This window comes from Zootoca vivipara, chromosome 5 (assembly GCF_963506605.1).
Source record: "Zootoca vivipara chromosome 5, rZooViv1.1, whole genome shotgun sequence".
In the NCBI taxonomy this organism is placed as follows: domain Eukaryota; kingdom Metazoa; phylum Chordata; class Lepidosauria; order Squamata; family Lacertidae; genus Zootoca; species Zootoca vivipara.
Window position 1 is genome coordinate 43,746,135 of NC_083280.1, and position 20,716 is coordinate 43,766,850.

Here is a 20,716-nt window from a genome sequence, read left to right on the forward strand (position 1 = left end):
TTCTCCCATTTAGAAACAGACACGGTTTCTTGTATTAGAGGAGGGTACAAAGCACAACTCATTTCTTTTAAACATATGACAGTAAGAGCTGTTCGGCAGTGGAATTTGCTGCCAAGAAGTGTGGAGGAGTCTCCTTCTTTGGAGGTCTTTAAGCAGAGGCTTGACAGGCATATGTCAAGAATGCTTTGATGGTGTTTCCTGCTTGGCAGGGGGTTGGACTGGATGGCCCTTGTGGTCTCTTCCAACTCTATGATTCTATGGTCATTTTTACAGTATGGTTTTCTACAAATGTTCCTTGTGAACCAGTCCCTACACTCTGCCTGAGATACAAGACAACTTAGAAAACCAGATCACAGGCTAGGATGCATTAACTTACTGTGAGGTTTAATTGCATTTTTTTCTGAACACAGCATTCAGATGCATCCCAAGTAATCAATATTGAAGAATACAAATCATGACTTCAAATGGAAGTGACAGTCTTAAATTAACAGCACAGAGAAGCATTCTGGTTCAGTTCTTTGATTTACTCAGTTTTGTAAAACCCAAAGCTTCAAAAAGAACTCACACTGGCATTAATTAAACAACATTTTTATTACCTACTATCAAAGCATTACAAGGAGGGTTTACTAGTCAGCTCTGCTAAGGAATTACAAGCTTCACTCAATTAACAGTCTAACTTTTTTGTGGTGTCACTGCTAATTGAGATATTTTTCATTTTTATATCTTCTAAATTAATGTTGTACAGGAGAGCTCAGTCCAAGCACACAGGCAATCAGAGGAATCAACAGGAATCCTGAGGTCAGGAGAATTAACAGTGAAATATTTTAGTCATTAACTAAGTTTCAAAGATGCTGGCAATGACAAAGGGGGCTTTATTTTACCCTGTGATGTGAAGATCCTAGGTCAATAAGAGGTCAATAAGAAGTAACTATACACAAGAATATTTAAATCTCCAAATGCAAATCTATTCTCATAGAATTAGTCCAAATGGACTGCCATTTCCAGAAATAATGAAGCAGACATAAGAGGCTACGTTGCCTTGGGTATACAAGAAAATGTTTGAGTAAGTGGAGACATGAGTAATTGAAGACAATGCCCTAGATGTTCTTTCATTAAAGTTAGGCTGTATAGTATACTATATGATTGATTAATTGATAAAACAATGATAAAATAAGATATAGCAATGAATTATTTCAGTTTTATTTTCAACTAAAGGTGTTATACAATTTTTCAGTGGAAGTAGTCACCAAGCCGACTAGGAGCTGCAGGTTTCTCACCCCAGATATAAATGCTCACACAGCTCATGTTATTTATTTTGAAAATTTCAATATATGTATACACACACACACACACACACACACACACACACACACCTACCTTTCAAACTTCCTATGATATCTTGATATAATAGGATGTGTTGTATAGTATGACAGTCTTATATTTGTAATATCGTTTAGAATTTGCATGGCACATGCAATGTTCACAGTTTTAACATTTCACAGCAACACTCACGTTGAGTAAGTGAAGTCAAGAACAAAGGAGTCAAGTTCACAGTTTTTTGAAGGGAAAGTGTCTTAGATGAAGGCTTCCCTAAGTACAGATTCTTGCATTTTAGGCAAACCAGATAAGACATTGTTCACACAATTAGCAATTGTGAACGTGTCTTTTTAAAAATAAATAGTTGGTGGATCTGGAAAGTGGTCCTTGTAGGGGTATGTAGTTTAATAATCTACCATCTTCTGTAGTCCCAAGATATACTACTACTACTACTACTAAATTTTTATTTATACCCGCCCTCCCCGGCGAGGACCGGGCTCAGGGTGGCTAACACCAAATATAAATTACAATAAAATATAATAGAAAAAACCACAAACAAACAAACAAACAAACAGTTAATTAAAATATGTTTTAAAATGCAGCCTCATTTTAGTAGTAGCCCATAAACCAAGACCATAAAGGGAGGAAACATCAGATATTCACCTGAGCCAGCTATCCATGCTGGTTCTAAATGGGCCAACAAAAAAGCCAAGGGGAAATTTATACTCCCAGGGTGAGTCTAAGCCGAAGGCCAGGCAGAACAGCTCCGTCTTGCAGGCCCTACAAAAATATGTCAAATCCCACAGGGCCCTGGTCTCTTGTGACAGAGCGTTCCACCAAGTTGGGGCCAGTGCTGAAAAGGCCCTGGCCCTAGTTGAAAACAATCTAACCTCCTTGAGGCTCAGGACCTCCAAAGTGTTGTTATTTATGGACCTTAAGGTCCTCCGCGGGGCATACCAGTAGGCGGTCCCATAGGCACGAGGGTCTTAGGTATATTGTTTCCCCCTCCATTTTATTCACAGCAATAAAAGTCCCCCCCTCCCTGTAGTGCAAAAGTCATAGAATCATAAAGGTGGAAGGGATCTTGAGGGTCAACTAGTCCAACCCCTAGCAATGCAGAAATCTTGCCCACAGCCATCCTTGGGTGGGCTCAAACTACCAACCTTCTGGTTAATGCACTGACCCATTGCAGGAGAAACCTAATCTGGATTGGGACTGCAGCAATGAGCAAACCCTTTATAGAGTTTCAATCTGGATCTTCCTTTCTCTATGCCTGTTATTAACCTTTTAAAAACCACTCATGCAATTGCTAATGGTATGAATGGTGTCTAAGCGAGTTTGGCTCTTGGTATAATGACTTCCATATAAAAATCAACTAGATCGAGGGCAGTGGTCACCACACATTGCAATAAATTATGTATAACAAAAAGCCTATACTAATGATCACAGCAATTACCTATAACTTTAACTGCAATGTATCATGTGACCCACCCTGAGATCTACAGATGAAGGAGAGTAGACAAATGTTAATAATAATAATGATGATGGCAATAGTAATGATGATGATATAGCCACCCAGACTGACTTTGAGGAAAACATATCAGTTCCCTTAAGTACCAATTACAATAATAAAATACTTTTAAATAATTATTCAAGTAGGTTGTGCTAAAAATGGCACTGTCTATTTAGAAATAATATTTTTTTTCAAGGTATCAAAAGGGAGTTGGATCATCTTTCCTGCCCTTGACCACTTTTTGTTTAAGGTTCAGTATAGCCAGTTTCTTTCATATTTTGAATGCTATGCTTTTAAAGCAAGGCTTTGACTTTTTGATGCTTTCCTTTGCATTATTAATTTATTATATTTCAGATTCTACTGATGCTCTCTCTTTCAGAGAGAGAGGGGGGGGGAAATATGTACAGTTAAGTTTTGATCAGTGAAATATTAAATCAGTGGCACTGAATTGAGTGCACATTTGTTTTCTAGTATTATAATGAAAATTTTAGATGACCTTCAGCAATACATAGTGTCATTTGTTTATTAAACAGAGGGCTCAGAATTCCTCAAAAAGGCACCTAAGCTGAGGACTTGGTAGTGCCAAGAACAATGCCACTTCAACTGAGGTGCTGCCACTTCTGGGGCAGAACGTGTAATCACTTTGTTAGAGAGCATTTTTAAAAGCAGAAGTCACTCTCTCCAGGAGAAACCACAAAAGTCAATCTCTCTAGTGAAAACTACAAAAGTAATTTAGGTCGCAGAATGTAATCATCACGAGTTGAATTTGGCCAGAAGAACATCAGGGTTAATAACCTCACTCTTGCGATAAGCACCAAGGGATCCTTAATGACCAGTATAAATTGAACTCCTTCCTTCCTCTTTATTAACATACTATGGGGCTGATTCAAACCTACAAAAGCAAGAAATTAAGAAATGAAACTGCTAAACTCACCCTGTTGTGCTTATATGTTGAAGCTATCAAGATTGCCTGTTGTGAAGCAGCCCTGACACACAGCCTCTACAATACTAGTTCATGATGATGTGACATGGGGAGGAGGGAGATGATCTTTAAAGTTGGACTTTTAAATAAAGGAAGTTACTTTCTCTTGCTGCTTTATTCATGAACCATGTGTTCTTAACATTTTAGTATAGACTAACGTACATCTGATGATTGTTAACTGTCTTGAGGTCCCAAGTTGTATGGAAAAGCGGAACTGCCACCACAGCACTCATATGGCTGACTTAAAATCATGGCAAACGCATGAAAAATTAAAAATCCAGGATAAACTTGAATCACAGATGAACCAAAATTAAGAAAAGAACAAAAAAACAATGAGCCCATTTGTCAAAGCTGTGAAGCAGATTCATAACCGCTCTCTGGCTGCACCTGTGAGGTGAGATAATTGACCTAACGTATGAGAGAAGCCTAGTTATATCAGCATAAATGCACCGTTTAGCTAATTTTTAGTTGAATGTTATGCTAGCGAAATTGCTTCAGATAAACAGCTCATTACATGTTGGCATCTACTATGCAGTGTAGTTCATATTAGTGGCCACTTTTTGTGGCTGCATTCACATGCAGCATTAAGCTGGAGTTTGGGGCTGATTGTGGAGTGCTGTGAAACAAATGGCTTCCTGGTTTGTTTTCCCGTTATGTTGTAATGGTTGTTAGCCAACCTTCAGCTATGGTTTGTTGTTGCCTTATGGATCCTGGATTGTTAGGGAGCAACAAGCTACAATCTCTGGTTCAGACTTAATGAAAACACAAGGTGCACTGGTTTGTTTATCTCACTTGCACCAGGAGAGGAACAAATTGGGAGTGATTGGACAGCATGCACTACCACATTGCACAATAAACCACGATAAGCAGAGTCACTGGCATATCATTATATGCAAACACAGCCATAGCAACCAATTTTTTAAATTATAGGTTATTATACAGGGCGGGGGGAGGGGGGTCACCTTAAACTTAAGCCTTGTATTTTCTGACCTGACTATGTAAACAAGAATTACTTTCTCACAAAAGTGTTTTAGAAACTAACAAAATAACATTTTTCCAGACTGATACAAAACAGGGGGAAATGTTAATACCTTGCATTAAATATTTTATACTCATAGTCTTCTGCTACTTAATAGAAAGCTACAGCAATTATTTCCTTCTCAATTTCAAGCTAAGGGTAGGGAAGGGATCAGCCAAACAGAACTGGCATGGAAATAACCATGGATGATAAGAAAGCTGCATAATGCATCCTTCAGCCTCAACATACCCACTAACAAAAATAAATTCCTTGCATTTGAAAAGAACAGTAATTCTTTCAGAGACTCTTTACAGTCCCACACATGAGATGCCATGTTGAGTCTCAAAGAGCAATGCTTTCAAGCACCAAATTGGGCCCAAAGTCCAAACATGAGCAGGCAAAGAATGTATGCTTAAAGTTCTATTTATGTTAAAGAGTGGTTTCCCCATGAAGTTTTCTACAAGTAGTCCCAGGATAAACAGTATCACCAATCATGTTTCATTACATTCACTACAGAATTTAAACGCAACACCAATGTGTCAACAGCAAATGCGTTCAAACAGACATTTATTCTCCATGCCTATAACTTCCTCAAAATAAAGTTATCTGAGAACCGAAAATTCTCATTTAGCCACAGCCCACAGGTAAGTTGCTTTCTAAAGAATACAGTGATAAATTGGTTATTTTAGTTTTACTGAAAATAACTTTAAAAATACTGTAATAGAAAACTTCCATAAGGGGAGAACTCTTCATAAAGGAACATTTGAAAAATAATCTAGTGTTTGTTTGATGTAAATCTCCAACCTTAGGAATACCTTTGTATTCGTAATACCTTTAACCTTTTGAAGACAGTCAGTTTCTTAGACAGTATTTAGTCATGGTCTCCTGCATCAAGGACAAATGCTTCATTTGAGCAGTTAAGACTAGGCCAATTGAGTACACAACTGGTTGGCATTTAAGGACTTTGTGAAGGAAAGGTCCTGTTTTACTTTTACCCCAGTACTTCCAGGTAGCACACGATGCTCAACAAATCAAACAGAAGTTGTGTGCAAACCAAAGGAGGCAACCACACATTTACAGTGTTGCATAAAGTTTCAGTTCATTGTCCACAATTAGCACAGATGCTGGAAAAATCACCAAGCACTGCTGTTGTGTCATTTGAAGTCCCAATACAGAAAGAGAACGGGCAAATTTAGCAGATACAGAAAAGAAAAGCTATTGGGGGGGGGAATAAATGCTCTATGTGTGTGCATGTGCACACAAGAGACAACAAGAGCACCACTTTAATGCTTAATGATAGATGTTTGTTAAAATGCTGGTTGTTTGATTTCTTAAAAGAGTATTAAACTGTGCTTTTCTCCTCTTCCGCAACGCCATTCTCTCAGTATTGTCCTTTGCCTTCTCTGCTTCCTTCAAGCCTCACTCAAAAAGAGGACCTGGACAGGAAGTTATTAAACTTCAACCCGCAACACATCTTCTGCACACCGCGAGGCTGAACTTTTCACCCACAGCCTACATTTCTATGACACCCTTTAGCACAGCCATAGTGAGAAAAGGCACAGCAACTCGGACAGCAGGATAGTGCCACAATTCATCGCCAACCCCATTTGACACAAATAAACGGTGTGTCAGTCCTTTGAACGGGAAAGACTTATTATGAGGCAGCTGCTGAAAAAGCAAAAGGGGCACATGGGCCAGGTTGCTACCGAATAATGACCCCTCTCTGGTTCAAATGTGAAATATACTAAAACTTTCAAAATCTCATTTTCCCCACGACAGGAGTGGTCGCTGACACAAATGCTGGGGAGTGAGTGGTTTAGACTTTAAACTTTAGAGTATTCTAATAAACGTAGGCATTGTTTGCACAGCTCTGAGAAAAGGGTTCAAAACAAAGCTATGCTGGTGGTGGGCAAAGAGCACAGAGCAGGATAATTTAAAGCGTGTGCTTTTCCCTTCCCCTTTGCAGGAGGCATGCCTGTCACTGCGCAGCTGTGCTGCCGGCGTCATCACTCCCTCTGTCTCCCGTCTTGCTAATTAAAAGGTTGATCACAGAACAATGCTCTTCTCATTAATTTCAGTGTTCCGATTGGACAGGATCCCCGTTTGCTCCGCCTGATCTTTTCCATGCGGTTGAAGTTAATGTGACAGGAGTCCGAAGATGGATTACCTGCTGCCATATTGCCCATCGCCTCCAATCAGGAGCTATCTGTGTAAACTGATTGTTCTAATTTGCTCTCATTATTTTTACAATATCAGGAGAAAATAACGCACACAGCTCACTGTCAAAGCCATGAAAATCAGTCATTAGTTAAACCTAGACACTGAGTGGCTTTATTAGGACACTGCAGCTTACTGATGTGCAGCTCCAGCAAAGTAAGATAGCATTTTCTTTTCAAACGGAAAGAAAGAGGCTTCAGCTGAAAGGTAGTATTTATTAGACTAATTCCAGAAGCAGCAGAAAGCTTGCTGCCCTGACACAGTTAATTGGCATCTTGATGTGTACAGCAGATTAGGAACAATGAAAATGTTGCAGTTCGGGCATTAGGAAAGACCATCCAGCAAATCTAAATGTGAATTTGCACACAATACTGAGGGCGGACAACTGTGCAACCTTCTGACCAGATTTAACACAAATGTGCTTTAAAATTCAAATATGGCAATCAATAAAACAACCAACACAAAACCCCCGGCACTTCTGCAACTCAAAATATTGTATTAAGCAGTATCCTAGCACAACAAGGTACACAAGGCACATCAATAACGTTCTACATTCTCAAGAGCTGCTCCCAAGGTCAGACATCTTGTTCTGAGTACCCAGCAGATTCTCTGAAGGTCAAAAGACTCTACAGCTTCATTTGATCGATAAGGCAGCAAGTTCAACCAGGACCTTCTGCAGAGATGGCTTTGTGCTGCGACCTGGTGCCTCAACAATACATGGAATACATGGAAAGAGACCTTCTCAGAGATTAGAGGAGACTATAGTTCCACAGCAAAGCAAAGTGCTGATATAACTGACTCATGTTCTGTACCATGATTCAAAGCTTCCATAACCATATGACTAAATGAAGCATTTGTAAAGAAACAAAACAAGAATTCTTATATGCCAGGCATATCAGTTGCAGTAACAGTCTTGTTCTCACTGTGACAGACAAGACATGAAAATGAATTCTATACAAATATCTAAATTAGCTGTTTGTAAAGGCTCCGACAGAACAGGTAGCATGCACAATATTTCACTAAAAAAGTTAAATCCGACCAGAGAAATTCAAAGTTACAGTTCCAAATCTATGCACAGCAACGAGCAACAAAAATACAAATTGGTGGATTCCAGAGAGAGAGAAAAGCTCTCTTGGGCAGTTTTTACTCCTTTAGGGCACCGTCTCATTTTTTAGTAGAACATAGCAATCTCTTGTGTTAACCATGATTTTTAAGAAATAAGAAGGGAAAAAAATCTGTCCCAGGCTTTTCTTTGTTGTTTTTGACTAATTTCTTTTTTACAAGCTGTTTTGAGTTTTTCTACCATACGGGGTAAATCAGAGCAGTATGGTTCTCTGTACTGCTTGGCCCCTCCTCTCCTAATGGACTCCTCTTTAGAGAGGCTTTGCCAAGCTTTACTCCTCAGAATTCCTGCATGGAAAATGGTGCGCCATGCCACAGTCGGAGAAACGTGCTGATGGCACAAATTACAAGCCCCCAGCCGAATGCTCCAGCCCCCACCATTCGGGCAGATTTATGTGGGCTCTTGCCGACGTTATTACAAGTCAGAGTTTATTGGGAAATTGTTACATTATGCGGAGTGTCTAACAAATTGCTTATGCTGCTATAATTGGATTACAACAGCCGCTTGCTCCCACCGGTAAGATTAGGCAAGTAGGACTCCTGCCGATCTCTGAGCGTTAGCAGTAATTTTATTTGCCTTGCCTCTCTCTTTCCTAACAACATGCCTCTCTCCCTGCCAGCTGTCTGCTGAAAAGGCACAGGCTTGTTCCTTGGCCCTAACAATGCAATTACAGCCCTGCAGATCGCACTGTTTGTGCATTAACTACAGAGCCAAAACGAGGCGAATTGATCGTTTGACTTTTGGAGTGGTCACATGATCCCTGTGTGCGGGTGATCCGGCATGCATCAGCGGGCAATGCTGCAGTACATGCCTGATGAGGAACTTGCTTCTCATTATTACTCCTCCTAGGGACAAAGACACAAGAGCCTTTCTGAGCTGATCCAGACCAATGTAAACTTGCTCTCAACTTAGCCAAAGAGCGAGTAAGGATAGAACACAGTTTCCCTTCCAAAATTCTTCACTCAGATTTCTAGGTCTGGGTGATGTTCCTGCAGCACACTAGGCTGTTAACCAAAAAGGTCACTCAAATGTTGCAGCTTGATGACCTTACGCCAGGAAGTGGATTTTCGCCAGCATTTCATGAAATATGCCATTGTTCTCCCCACTTTACAGATGGGAAAACTAAGGAAACTAACAACGTCTCCACCCCCATCACTCAGCCCAGACACTGAGGTCCAGCGCCAAGGGCCTTCTGGTACTTCCCTCATTGTGAGTAGTGAGGTTACAGGGAACCAGGCAGAGGGCCTTCTCGGTTGTGGCGCCCACCCTGTGAAACGCCCCCCCCACCAGATGTCAAGGAAATAAAGAACCACCTTACTTTTAAAAGACATCTGAAGGCAGCCCTGTTTAGGGAAGTTTTTAATGTTTAATGCTGTATTGAGTTTTTAATATTCGGTTGGAAGCTGTCCAGAGTGGCTGGGGAAACCCAGCCAGATGGGCGGGGTATAAATAATATATTATTATTATTATTATTATTATTATTATTATTATTATTATTATTATTATTATTATATAACTTGTCCACTGTTAGTCCATGAATTCCACTGCTGAGCTGTGGTTTAAATCTACATCTGCAAGGTCAATAGGTGGTGTTCGGTTCAGAAGACCACAAATGGTACATTACCAATGAAACATGCATAAATATCACCCTTTTTAATTATGCTTGCTTCAAGGCATGTCGTTAAATAGACACATGATCGTTGCACATGAGGATGTGTATAGTTTCTCCCTATGATCACCAAGGAAAATCTTGACTGTGTTAAGTGACTCACAGATAACTGCATATTTTCCTAAGGGATAAAAAAGTGGGTTGAAGGAAGACTGAACCATTATATTTTTTTTATTTCTACCTCCAGCTTTATAAGGTTGAAAGCTTTAGCATGCCACTCTTTTGCTACTCATTTGTTAATTCAGTAGAACCATTAATGGCAAAAGTGGCTAGGTATCCCTAGCATTTAAGAGGTCCTTGGTTGAAAACAGGCTGGGGGAGGGTGTAATGGTTTGTGAAAATTGCTGGAGTGGGGGTTGGGGGTGGAGAGAACTATTTCTACCCTTATTTATTTCATGATGAACCCAACATGTAAAGTAGCTTCCAAGACAGGAGGAGGCTAAAATAAAGGCAACTGATATACAATGTGTGCATACTGGAGAGAGAAAAATGCCTGTTTACATGTAGTTTAGCACTCAAAAGAAACTCTGAACAGCTGAAATACCTTATAAATAGCTCAGACCCAGAGGAAGTGCAAACGTCTGCATTGTGAATTGTAGATCTTAATTACAGACAATGGCTGGTACAGCAAGTACTACAGGAAAAAAAACCCAGTGAAACAGTTGCAGTGTTCATGGCTGGCAATAACTCTTCAGGAAAATATTTACTATCAATCAGTTATGAGAAAAGGGACTCCGTGCTCATAAAACAGCACGTTGCTTCTCATACCAGCACCATTTTGATTCAGCATAATCTGAATTTAAACGGCTTGTTTCCTGCGGATATAATTTTGGAAATAAATAAAACAAATCTTCTATCAAAATCTGGAGAATGTGGGAAGGGGAAAGGGAGGGGAGACATGCACATTCTTTCTTCAATCCCTTTGCAAATAACTCTGACTAGGGGTGGGGGAAGGGGGAGACTGTGAAAATGTAAAATATTCCAGATTAAGGCAAAATAGCCTCATACTTAGATTATGACCAACAAGCCACTGTAAAGAAACTGAAAAGCCTAACCCTTTGGATGATTTTAATTATGTTTCAAGGAGGCAGAATACTTGTGGGTATTAAGTAAACTTCATCTCAGTTTTACATTACAGTGGTGCCTTGCTAGACGAAATTAATTCGTTCCATGGGTCTTTTCTTATAGTGAAAAATTCGTCTAGCGAATCCCATAGGAATGCATTGATTTTTTTAAATTGTTTTTTTGCCCATAGGAACGCATTAATTGAATTTCAATGCATTCCTATGGGAAACCGCGATTCGCTAGACAAATTTTTCGTAAAACGCATTCGTCTAGCGAGGCAACCTCCGCTCGAAAAATCCTTTCATTAAGCGGAAATTTCGTTACGCAGGGCATTCGTTAAGCGAGGCACCACTGATAACACTTTTTATTTCCATTTAAGAAATGTGTACTCTCTCCAAAAGATAGGTTTGTTTGTTTGTCTGTCACACACACACACACACACACACACACACAGAGAGAGAGAGAGAGAGAGAGAGATTGGATTCTAATTCCACAAGTAAAAAAAACACACAATTTTGAGCCAAGTACAGCATCACGATGGAAATGCTTCAATTCCTGGAAGGCAGTATTAGGTTTGTTCAACCATAATTATAAAGGAAACATGAACCTGGGCACAATATAGACCATAGCAGAGTCCAACAGAAAGAAAAGCAGAAAAAATCCCAGTACTGAACACAGAAATGTCACAATAGATAAATGGTACTTCACTTAAGAAAAAGGTTGGCAAGACACCTCCAGGGAGATCCCAACAAGACTGGTCAAGACCTTATGTGCACATCGAAGGGCCTGAACATTTTCAGGGTCTGAAAAACTCAGGAGCACTAAGAGTTTCTCAAGCTAGTGTTTTCGATTTCAGGTCCACCTTCTAGTATAGTCTACCTTCTGCCCACCCACCCCCACCAGCCAACTACCTACTCAGAGCAGGGCGTGTGGAGTCATGTGCACAAAGCCTGCTGCGCATGTTCCAAAGATCTGTGAAGTAGGACACTAATTCAACACATGCATCAGAATGAATGACAGAACAAGAGATATCCAACTCCTCTGAAGCAAAGCAACTCCTTCCAATTCATATTGGGATGATGGAGCAAGTGGGAAAGCAGTGACTTCCTTAGAGTCAATGCTAGAGAGCATTCAACTCAGCCATGTCTTGGATGATGAGGGGAAGGAAAAGGTCTGTCTGAGAACCCCATCCCCTTTCTGGAACTTTTCATATCTGTCCAGGTGTTCTCCATGTCCAAAGTGGGACATTTCACTAACAGGCATTTTTAGCTGTGTACCATTCTACCAGATAGCTAAGTGATCACAATTGCCAATATGTAGCTTGAAGAGCCAAGCTTACTAAATAACAGAACAGCTGTCTGCCTGGCTAGCTTTCACTGTGCCTCTTCAAAGCAGCACCTTGCCTGTCCTTGAGCTCCAGTAAAAAGTTGTGAGGATGCCTTATCAAAGAAAGCTTGGCACAACAGCCAGTCCATACCGTTCTAAGGTGCTGAATTAGTAAGACAGAGAAGTATGCTGAAACGAAATGAAAGGATCCTTTAAAGGAGACAGAGGAGTCTACAACCTGAAATTCATATCTCCTATAATCCTAGGAAACCAGAAACTGGCTCTAATGCCTGGTCTACCTTGTGTCTGATGGTAGCTATAATTTTAATACTGCCAACATGCTGAAAGGCTTCTGCAGTTGACAGATGCATGCTGATGGTTAGATACCAGCTTAAACTCCATCTGAGATTTTATATCCCTTTTAAAAGATTTGGCAGACTGGGTTTGCAGATCATTACCAGCTATATAGCTACTTCATTCTACTTTAAATCTTCTTAGAATCTTCCTATGTCAACAAGTGTCAGGCATTAACTATGGCTGCCTTCAGACAGCACTTTATTCCCTTTTCCTTACCTGATAATTTTAGTGTTTTAGGTGATCTTTCACATGTCACTTCAGGAAATCTAGCAGAAGTTTAGCACTCATTTGCACGCAAAATGCTTCCAGAAAAAAATCTGCTTGTAACCCCATTAACCTGGATAATCACAGGAGTTTTGTGCTGAAATTTCCCTGTGGTTTTCACTGCTGCTTATGTGATGAAATTTAGGGCAGTATTCTGGAACTCAGTTCTTTCCTGCCAGCTTCCTGGGTGAATCACAGGGGAACAGAAGAGTGCATGCACATAAAAAGTGGTGGCATGTTTGATTATGTCCACTGTTGTGTCACACCATGTTCACTGGTGAATGGAATTTAGTGTAACATGGCAGTATATGGAAAGCCACAGTTCCATAACACAACAGGTAATGCAGTATAAGAGTAACATTAGAAACAAGGACGTAAGTGCTAACATTGTAACCATAAAAAGTAATGCAACAATCCCCACATCTAAATGTACCCTAAAGGTAAAGGGACCCTTGACCATTAGATCCAGTCGCAGACGACTCTGGGGTTGCGGTGCTCATCTTGCTTTACTGGCCGAGGGAGCCAGCATACAGCTTCTGACTCATGTGGCCAGCATGACTAAGTCGCTTCTGTTTATAAAAATGCATTATTTGGGGCCAGTTTTGAATATCCATTTTGGGGAAAAGCAGAGTGAGGTTGGGGGCTATAAAAGGGAACACATTCCTCTGTACAAAGGGAGGCCCACAAGAACTTTAAGTTTCAATTTACACCCACTGAATTTCACCTATAAAGCAAACTAGTGAGATATTCACAGATGCTACAACATTAGAATCTCTGCAAAGTGGTTTGTTTAGTTTTCAAGATATTTGACAATACATATCCCATGTCAACTCCACTTTCAAAAGGTTTTGAACTAGTAATGCAGTTCTCGTCTATACACACCATCATGAGAAATATCTACTTCCTATGGAAGTTCAGTGCTTCCCCACACATTTTAAGAAGAACACCACTCCCAGCAACTTGCAAAATATGCAAAATATGTGCCCAAGAATAAACACTCTGGTGCAGCAGTGCTTGGAAGGACCATATCTTTTATCAGAGATGAGGATTCATTACCTAATTTTTGTCTCTGGCTTTCTTCTCATAGATGTTTGTCAAGATCCCAGGGGAAATTAACAGAGTTCTAATTTTTGTGGGCAACCATTTTGAGGGCACACCTTTAATTAAAGGTGCTACAAACTACTTTTAGTAAGTGCAGCTCCCTCGTGATTTCCTGCCAGCCACACACAACTTCTGGTCAAACGAATGAGTTCTGCGTAGAAGAAAAGTTTACTGCTAGAGGAAGCACATGCAGGGAAAACTCTGCCAAGCTATTTTATAATCTCATGGTGAGAATTTGAAACCAAGAACCTGAAGGGGGTTTCCAAGAAGGCAGCTATATGCTTGCAGATAAAGGGGGGAGGGAGAAACACCCATCTGTAGAAAAATAAGTGTGCTGCTTGGGCTTGCCAATCGGAAGGTCGGCGGTTTGAATCCCCGTGACGGGGTGAGCTCCCATTCCTCAGTCCAGCTCCTGCCAACCTAGCAGTTCGAAAGCACGTTGACGTGCAAGTAGATAAGTAGGTACTGCTCTGGCAGGAAGGTAAATGGCGTTTCCGTGCGCTGCTCTGGTTTCGCCAGAAGCAGCTTAGTCATGCTGGGCACGTGACCCAGAAAAACTGTCTGCGGAAGCAGACGAATGCCAGCTCCCTTGGCCTGTAAAGCGAGATGAGAGCCACAACCCCAGTAGTTCGCGACTGGACTTAATTGTCAGGGGACCCTTTACCTTTTAAGACAGAAGTAAGAATCAGGGCATCACTTTGGATACAACACTACACAAAACGCTTCTCAACTAAGAAGATGCATTTTGCATTACAGAGCTGATGTCCCCCATCTGCCATAGAAGGACTGGACATTGCTGTATTTTTCAAAGTATTAGGGGAAAAACAACCACAAGGCCTCCATCCCCCCAAAAAAATTATGAGCCTGAACTCTGACTCTGTATCATCACATTTTAATTGTTCCACTGGACTCATACAGCACATGGAACAGGGACTGCAGAGACTTGGGCTCAACCAACATTTCCCGAGTCTTTCTGCAAAAGACCCACCATGCCACAAAATCACCTACCCTAGCTGCACCCTAAGCAATGCCCTTTGCACTCACTTGCCTGATATGTATGTCATAGCTTGCACACTCTCTCCTCATTCTACTGAGAACACAAGGACGGCACTGGAAATTTCTGTTACTGTTTTATGTTAACCACAGTTTTTGAATCACCTGAACCCTAAACCATGGTTAATCTTAAACTGATGGTCCGCAGAAATAAGCCAGCTTCACAAACTACTGGTTGTGCATTCGGTATTGTGAGTCCAATTCTGAGGAGCTCCCTCCAAGCTGAAATAGGGCAGCCCGCTCCCTGATGCTTGGTAAACATTTTATGCTTGGTAAAGACTTTCAGCAGGCTCCCCTCCCCCGAATCTTATGGTTTATTTTAACTATTTTTATGATGTATCCCTCCATAACACTTATTGTACACAATACAACTGCAGTATTAAACTATGTATAAGTTATTAGAATTAGATTAAAAATAATAATAAATAAGCCATAGTTAAAATTGACCACAGCTTCACAGAGGTTAGGCAACAAGGCAAGCTGTGGTTAATCTAAAACAGAAGCAAAAACCTTCTAAACTCTTCCTTGTAGTTGCCCCCGAGGAGAAGAGGGAGAAAGCAAGCATAAGGCCCGCTGAGGTTTGCTATCACAATACTAAACTATGGCCTAGTCTTTTGTCTGACCAGCTCGCTGAAGCTCCTACAACACTGAGCTGCAAACTATGCAAAAGCATACAGAGACGGGCACAGTTGTACAGAGGGTGTGACTCCATACATACCGCTTGGTCCTCCAGCGTAACATTATGCACACTATTGAATGCCAAAATTCAAACGGAGGTATCTATCTGGCCTTAGGGAGAATTTCATTCTGTCTGGGGTTAAGCAAGCTTCCCACAGAGTTATGCACCCTGAGAGATTGCTCAGACTGCTCACACATTGGCACCATACATAAATGGATGTTGGATTCTGTAGAATGACACACTTGAGGAGAAACATTGTATGCGACAGGCAGTTTTACAGAAAAGGTGGAGAAAATTTGCGTGGCATTATTGTCTGCCAAAGGGATTATTTTTTATATTCAAGTGAAGTTAAAGAAAGGTTTCTTGGACATAGCATGTATCTAGAGCAAGAATACATATTCTGGGGGAAAGGCATTACAGGAAGAAATGCCAAGGAATGAGGAGAAGAGGGTAATCATTTCTCTACCAGCCATTTTGTTGGGGGTGGGAAGAGGGGGGGGGAGAGATGCTGCAAAAGCGCCAGCTGGTTTTGCTAACAGATGGCTGCATGCACTGATCTGTCCTGCAGGGCTATCCTGAACTTCCTTCCAATGGAAACATGAAGCTTAAGCAAGGCTAAACATGCCCTTTTTATATACACTGCATCGTGGCTGGAATGTTTTCCAGTCATTCACAATCCCTCAGACACGGTTCTTATTTTATGGGAGTTATATTTAGTTGCAGGGGAAGCCAAAGACAGGATGCACATTTCCCTGAGAATGTCTCTTTTGATGTGGCAATGCAAAAGGGAACATACCCGACCCACCATCCCTTGGAAAGTGCTTTGTTTTAAAATCAGAAGCGTCTTCAACACTGCTCTTCTAACCCGCTGACAATGTCTCCATACTGCAGTAAGTATGTGAATCAAATTCCCCACCTCGGCTCCAGTTGTGTGACTTGAGACAGTGACCAGCAGGGGGGGTATGAGAATATCATATGCTCCCCTTCTAAAATTGCAGGGGCTTAAATTCAAACTTTCCTTAGGGAAAGGAGGCAGGGTTGCAGCCCTACAATCTCAACTGCCTCTCTCTGCTGGAAGCAAACATGGACAACTTGTTTGGACAAAGACAGCATAAAAATAAACAAACCACCAGTTGGATTTGCAACAGTTGAGTTTTGCATTTCTCATATGAACATGGCTATTGTCAAGCTACACCTAGTGGAAATTTGGAACATATTTTCCTTAGAAGGGCCCAATAAATCATGATACAGTATTTTTAAAAAACCAACAACCACTGGGATTTTCATTTCTAATATTTCACCATATTATCAACTTAATTTCAAAAACTAATGATTATTGTTATAATTATTACATTTATTTATATCCCACCTTTTTCCCTTACAGGGAGAGAACTAATGAGGCAGGGATTCTTAGGATTAAAACAAAAAAATGTGCATTACTGATAAAGGACTACATAAGTTCCCATAAGACCCTATGGACTCAATTAGGTTTACATGGATACATTCAGAAAGCACAGTATTAAATTGCCTCTCCAATGAAGACAGAATTTGCAGCTTATTGGCCTGGTACAAGAATGACAGTAGCAGCTTTACTTACTTTGGCCACACAGTTTTCAGTCTTCATAGCAGTGCTCCCTAAGCAAACTGCTTCCTGGTTGATGCAGAGCCTGGCACAGCTATTATAGGTCTGTGAAGAGGAAATGAAATAATGGTTTTTATAATGGAACTGTATTTATTCTAAAGGTAAGGTGTTTCATGTATTTAGCGCAGTTGATTACATTCCCGGGCTTCTACTTTTAAAGCAGACCATATGCATTATATAGTCATATATCATATCATATCTTATCATATCTGATGGTCAAGTCTGCCTTACAGGGGTTTGTACTGCTTAAATCAAGAGCCTTACATTTCAAGGACCATGAAAAAATAATGCACCTCCAAGTTCTTAAATTAAGAAATCTAAGGGTGGGGTGGGGGAATGTTCCCACTCCAAACTCTTCTACAGCAGTGGTTTAAAGCAGAGACCCAAACTCCCCACCACCACCTGCAAAAGCTCATCTTGTCAATTGTTAAAAATGTGGGGTAGTGGTAACACTCTGTTCTCCACATTTCCCTGGGGAAGAGAAGCTATTGTACTTAATTTCTACAAAGGTGTACATTCCAAAAGTATTTCAATGTGGTTTACAGAAAACTAAAACACACAATGGAGCACAAATTTACATAAAAACCAAAAAAGTAGTAGACCCTTTTTGCCTTCAACCCCCCAAACCCCAGCAGCAACAAGAAGCAAAAGTGCTTTTAATATTCCTGTGAAGGAGCAAACATTCAACGCATGAGGAAGGGTGCTCCATAGTGGATTTGGCTCCTTCCTATTTCACTCTGGACAAAAAGAAGCACTGCCACGTAAACTTTTCTCCTTCTGGGCTCAATGATTCTTGAGGAAGCTTAAACAACTGCTTATTTATTTACTTACTGCATTTGTATGGCTGCCCAATAACATATGTTGTCCACAGAAATTTAAAAAATAAAATAAAATATTAAGAATAAAATGTAAAATAATAAAAGTAGCATAAAAACATGCTTTCTCGAAGAGAAACAATAAAGCATGGATCCTAAGGCTGAGATGGCCAGATTGAACAACTTGTGTTTCTTTTTAATGGCCCGGATGCATAAAAAGGCTTCACATGTTGCCAAAAAGGCTGCAAGGCTGACACCAAGCAAGTCTCTTTATAAAGCATGTTTTATAATTGGGCGCCACCACTGAGAAGACCCTCTACCTAGTAACTGTCTGCCTCATTTCATTTGGTGACAGCATGAAGCACATGGCCTCTGGGAAGGATCAGGTAGGTAGGTGTATATATATATACAGAACAAGGAGATCTTCCAAGTAACCTGACCCCAAGCTGTTTGTGGTTTTATAAAATTTAACGGTAGCATCTCTATGAGAGTATGTCGTGAGGATAATATTGCATTTTCAGCCACAGTCACAGAGGAATAGACACGTAATTTGTTCTTGAAATTTGCCCACATATGTTGAAGCAGGCAATATCTTGTGCATCCCCTTCTGTGTGAAAGATTAGGAGGAATGCCTCTACTAAGACACAAGCCACAGTGTTTAAAAAGGCATAAAAACATTTTCATTAAATCTGCTGCCCAATTAATCAGGGGCAGCTTTTAAATTGATTAGAAGGGTTCAATTTTTAATCACCCAAACACTGCCACCCCTATCATTACCTCATGTTGAATTCCTTTGTGAGATTCACAAAGGATTGTTACACTATTGATCATTCTACAGAAGTCCAAACTCGGTGTTTTGGCTATAAAAGGATTTCTGATTCAATTCTAGTTCAGAAACCCGAACTGTCCAAGCATCTCCTCCCCAATCACCAAGAGAGGCCATTTCTAGGCCACAGGAAGCACTGTTTGAAATGGCAGCCAGATACTGAGCCAGAGGCAGATAGCTTTGCGTTGGAGTGCTTTAATACGGTTTTATACTGCATATAAAGAATGCAAGCATAAACCAGTTTGTTGAAAACTACCCTTTTGGTGAAAGCTGGCTATAATTCTGAACAAGTTTTCAATTTTCACACTGCTGCTAGGGTAAAACATTTTAAAGAGTTTAATTTTTACAGTGGCTTCAATGACACAGGATTATCCAACAAAGTAATGGCTAATCAATAGAGGGTTTAGTTGTCAGGTGAAACATATAACACACTAAAAGGGATTGATTGCTAGGCTCCTCCTTATTTACTGGAAGGTATATATTTAAAATGACACAAACTTGTTACCAAGCCACATTCCTTTAACCTTGCAAAAGCTGTTTGAGATGAGTGTTAAGCAGCCTATAGCAACACACTAATGGGAAAAAAATATCTACCGACGTATGACCGCTTCAAATCATGTCAGGAGCAGAAATGCAATGAGAGGAGCTTGGAGATGCAAAGCAGCGTCTATCGCCAGACAAAGGTCCAAATTACCACCTGCAGATGCAGCTATGGAGGTGGAGAGACTCTCTAGAGCAGGCATCCCCAAACTGCGGCCCTCTAGATGTTTTGGCCTACAACTCCCATGATCCCTAGCTAACAGGACCAGTGGTCGAGGAAGATGGGAAATGTAGTCCAAAACATCTGGAGGGCCGAAGTTTGGGGATGCCTGGTCTACAGTACCACTTAAAAATTACATGAAGTATAAAACATTGTATTTTCATTATCTGCAGGGGAAATCAGAATATTTTGAGGTGGACTGAGGTGGTAAGGAGGGAGTATAAAATACAGAAACAATGAACAAAGTATGAAATGGATCTTTCTTCTTTTCAATAAACACTGTAATGCTTGGCCAACCTTCTCTCTGCAGCCAGAAGGACTAAAAATTTACCTCCATAGTAAAGGGACCCCTGACCATTAGGTGCGGTCGTGACCGACTTTGGGGTTGCACGCTCATCTCGCATTATTGGCCGAGGGAGCCGGCGTACAGCTTCCAGGTCATGTGGCCAGCATGACAAAGCCGCTTCTGGCAAACCAGAGCAGCACATGGAAACACCGTTTACCTTCCCGCTATAGCGGTTCCTATTTATCTACTTGCATTTTTATGTGCTTTCGAACTGCTAGGTTGGCAGGAGCTGGGACCAAGCAACGGGAGCTCACCCCGTCACAGGGATTTGAACCGCCAACCTTCTGATCAGCAAGCCCTAGGCTCAGTGGTTTAGCCCACAGCGCCACCTGGGTCCCTACCATAGTAGGGACCATAACAACTCTGTATCTTTTTGACTGACAAACATCTTAAGGTCTCACATTTTTAGGTTATGCCCAAAGGTAGAAAGGATGAACATGACAAACATACACATCGTATCACAACATTCAGAGGACAGGAATTGGTGCAGCTCTCTGCTGAATGTGTTTACCAAGCCCAGCATCGCTTCCTATGCAATGAATAAAATGGTCCACAGGTCCTTCCAATGTCAGGAACAAGTGGGACTACTCTTAATCCTTTGAACCCCTGAAGGCTTCCAAGTTTTTCATCTATACCAATGGAC

The 20,716-nt window shown here is 40.8% G+C and overlaps 1 protein-coding gene across 15 annotated transcripts in view; it reads right to left on the reverse strand.

Annotated features, from left to right (window-relative positions):
• BTRC (beta-transducin repeat containing E3 ubiquitin protein ligase) overlaps positions 1-20,716 on the reverse strand; it is a 130,366-nt gene that overhangs the window by 42,607 nt on the left and 67,043 nt on the right. For all 15 annotated transcript variants that reach the window (XM_035133689.2, XM_035133684.2, XM_060274691.1 and 12 more), the window contains one exon: positions 17,282-17,371. In XM_035133689.2, the coding sequence (XP_034989580.1) occupies positions 17,282-17,371 (90 nt within the window). The remainder of the gene's footprint in view (positions 1-17,281; positions 17,372-20,716) is intronic.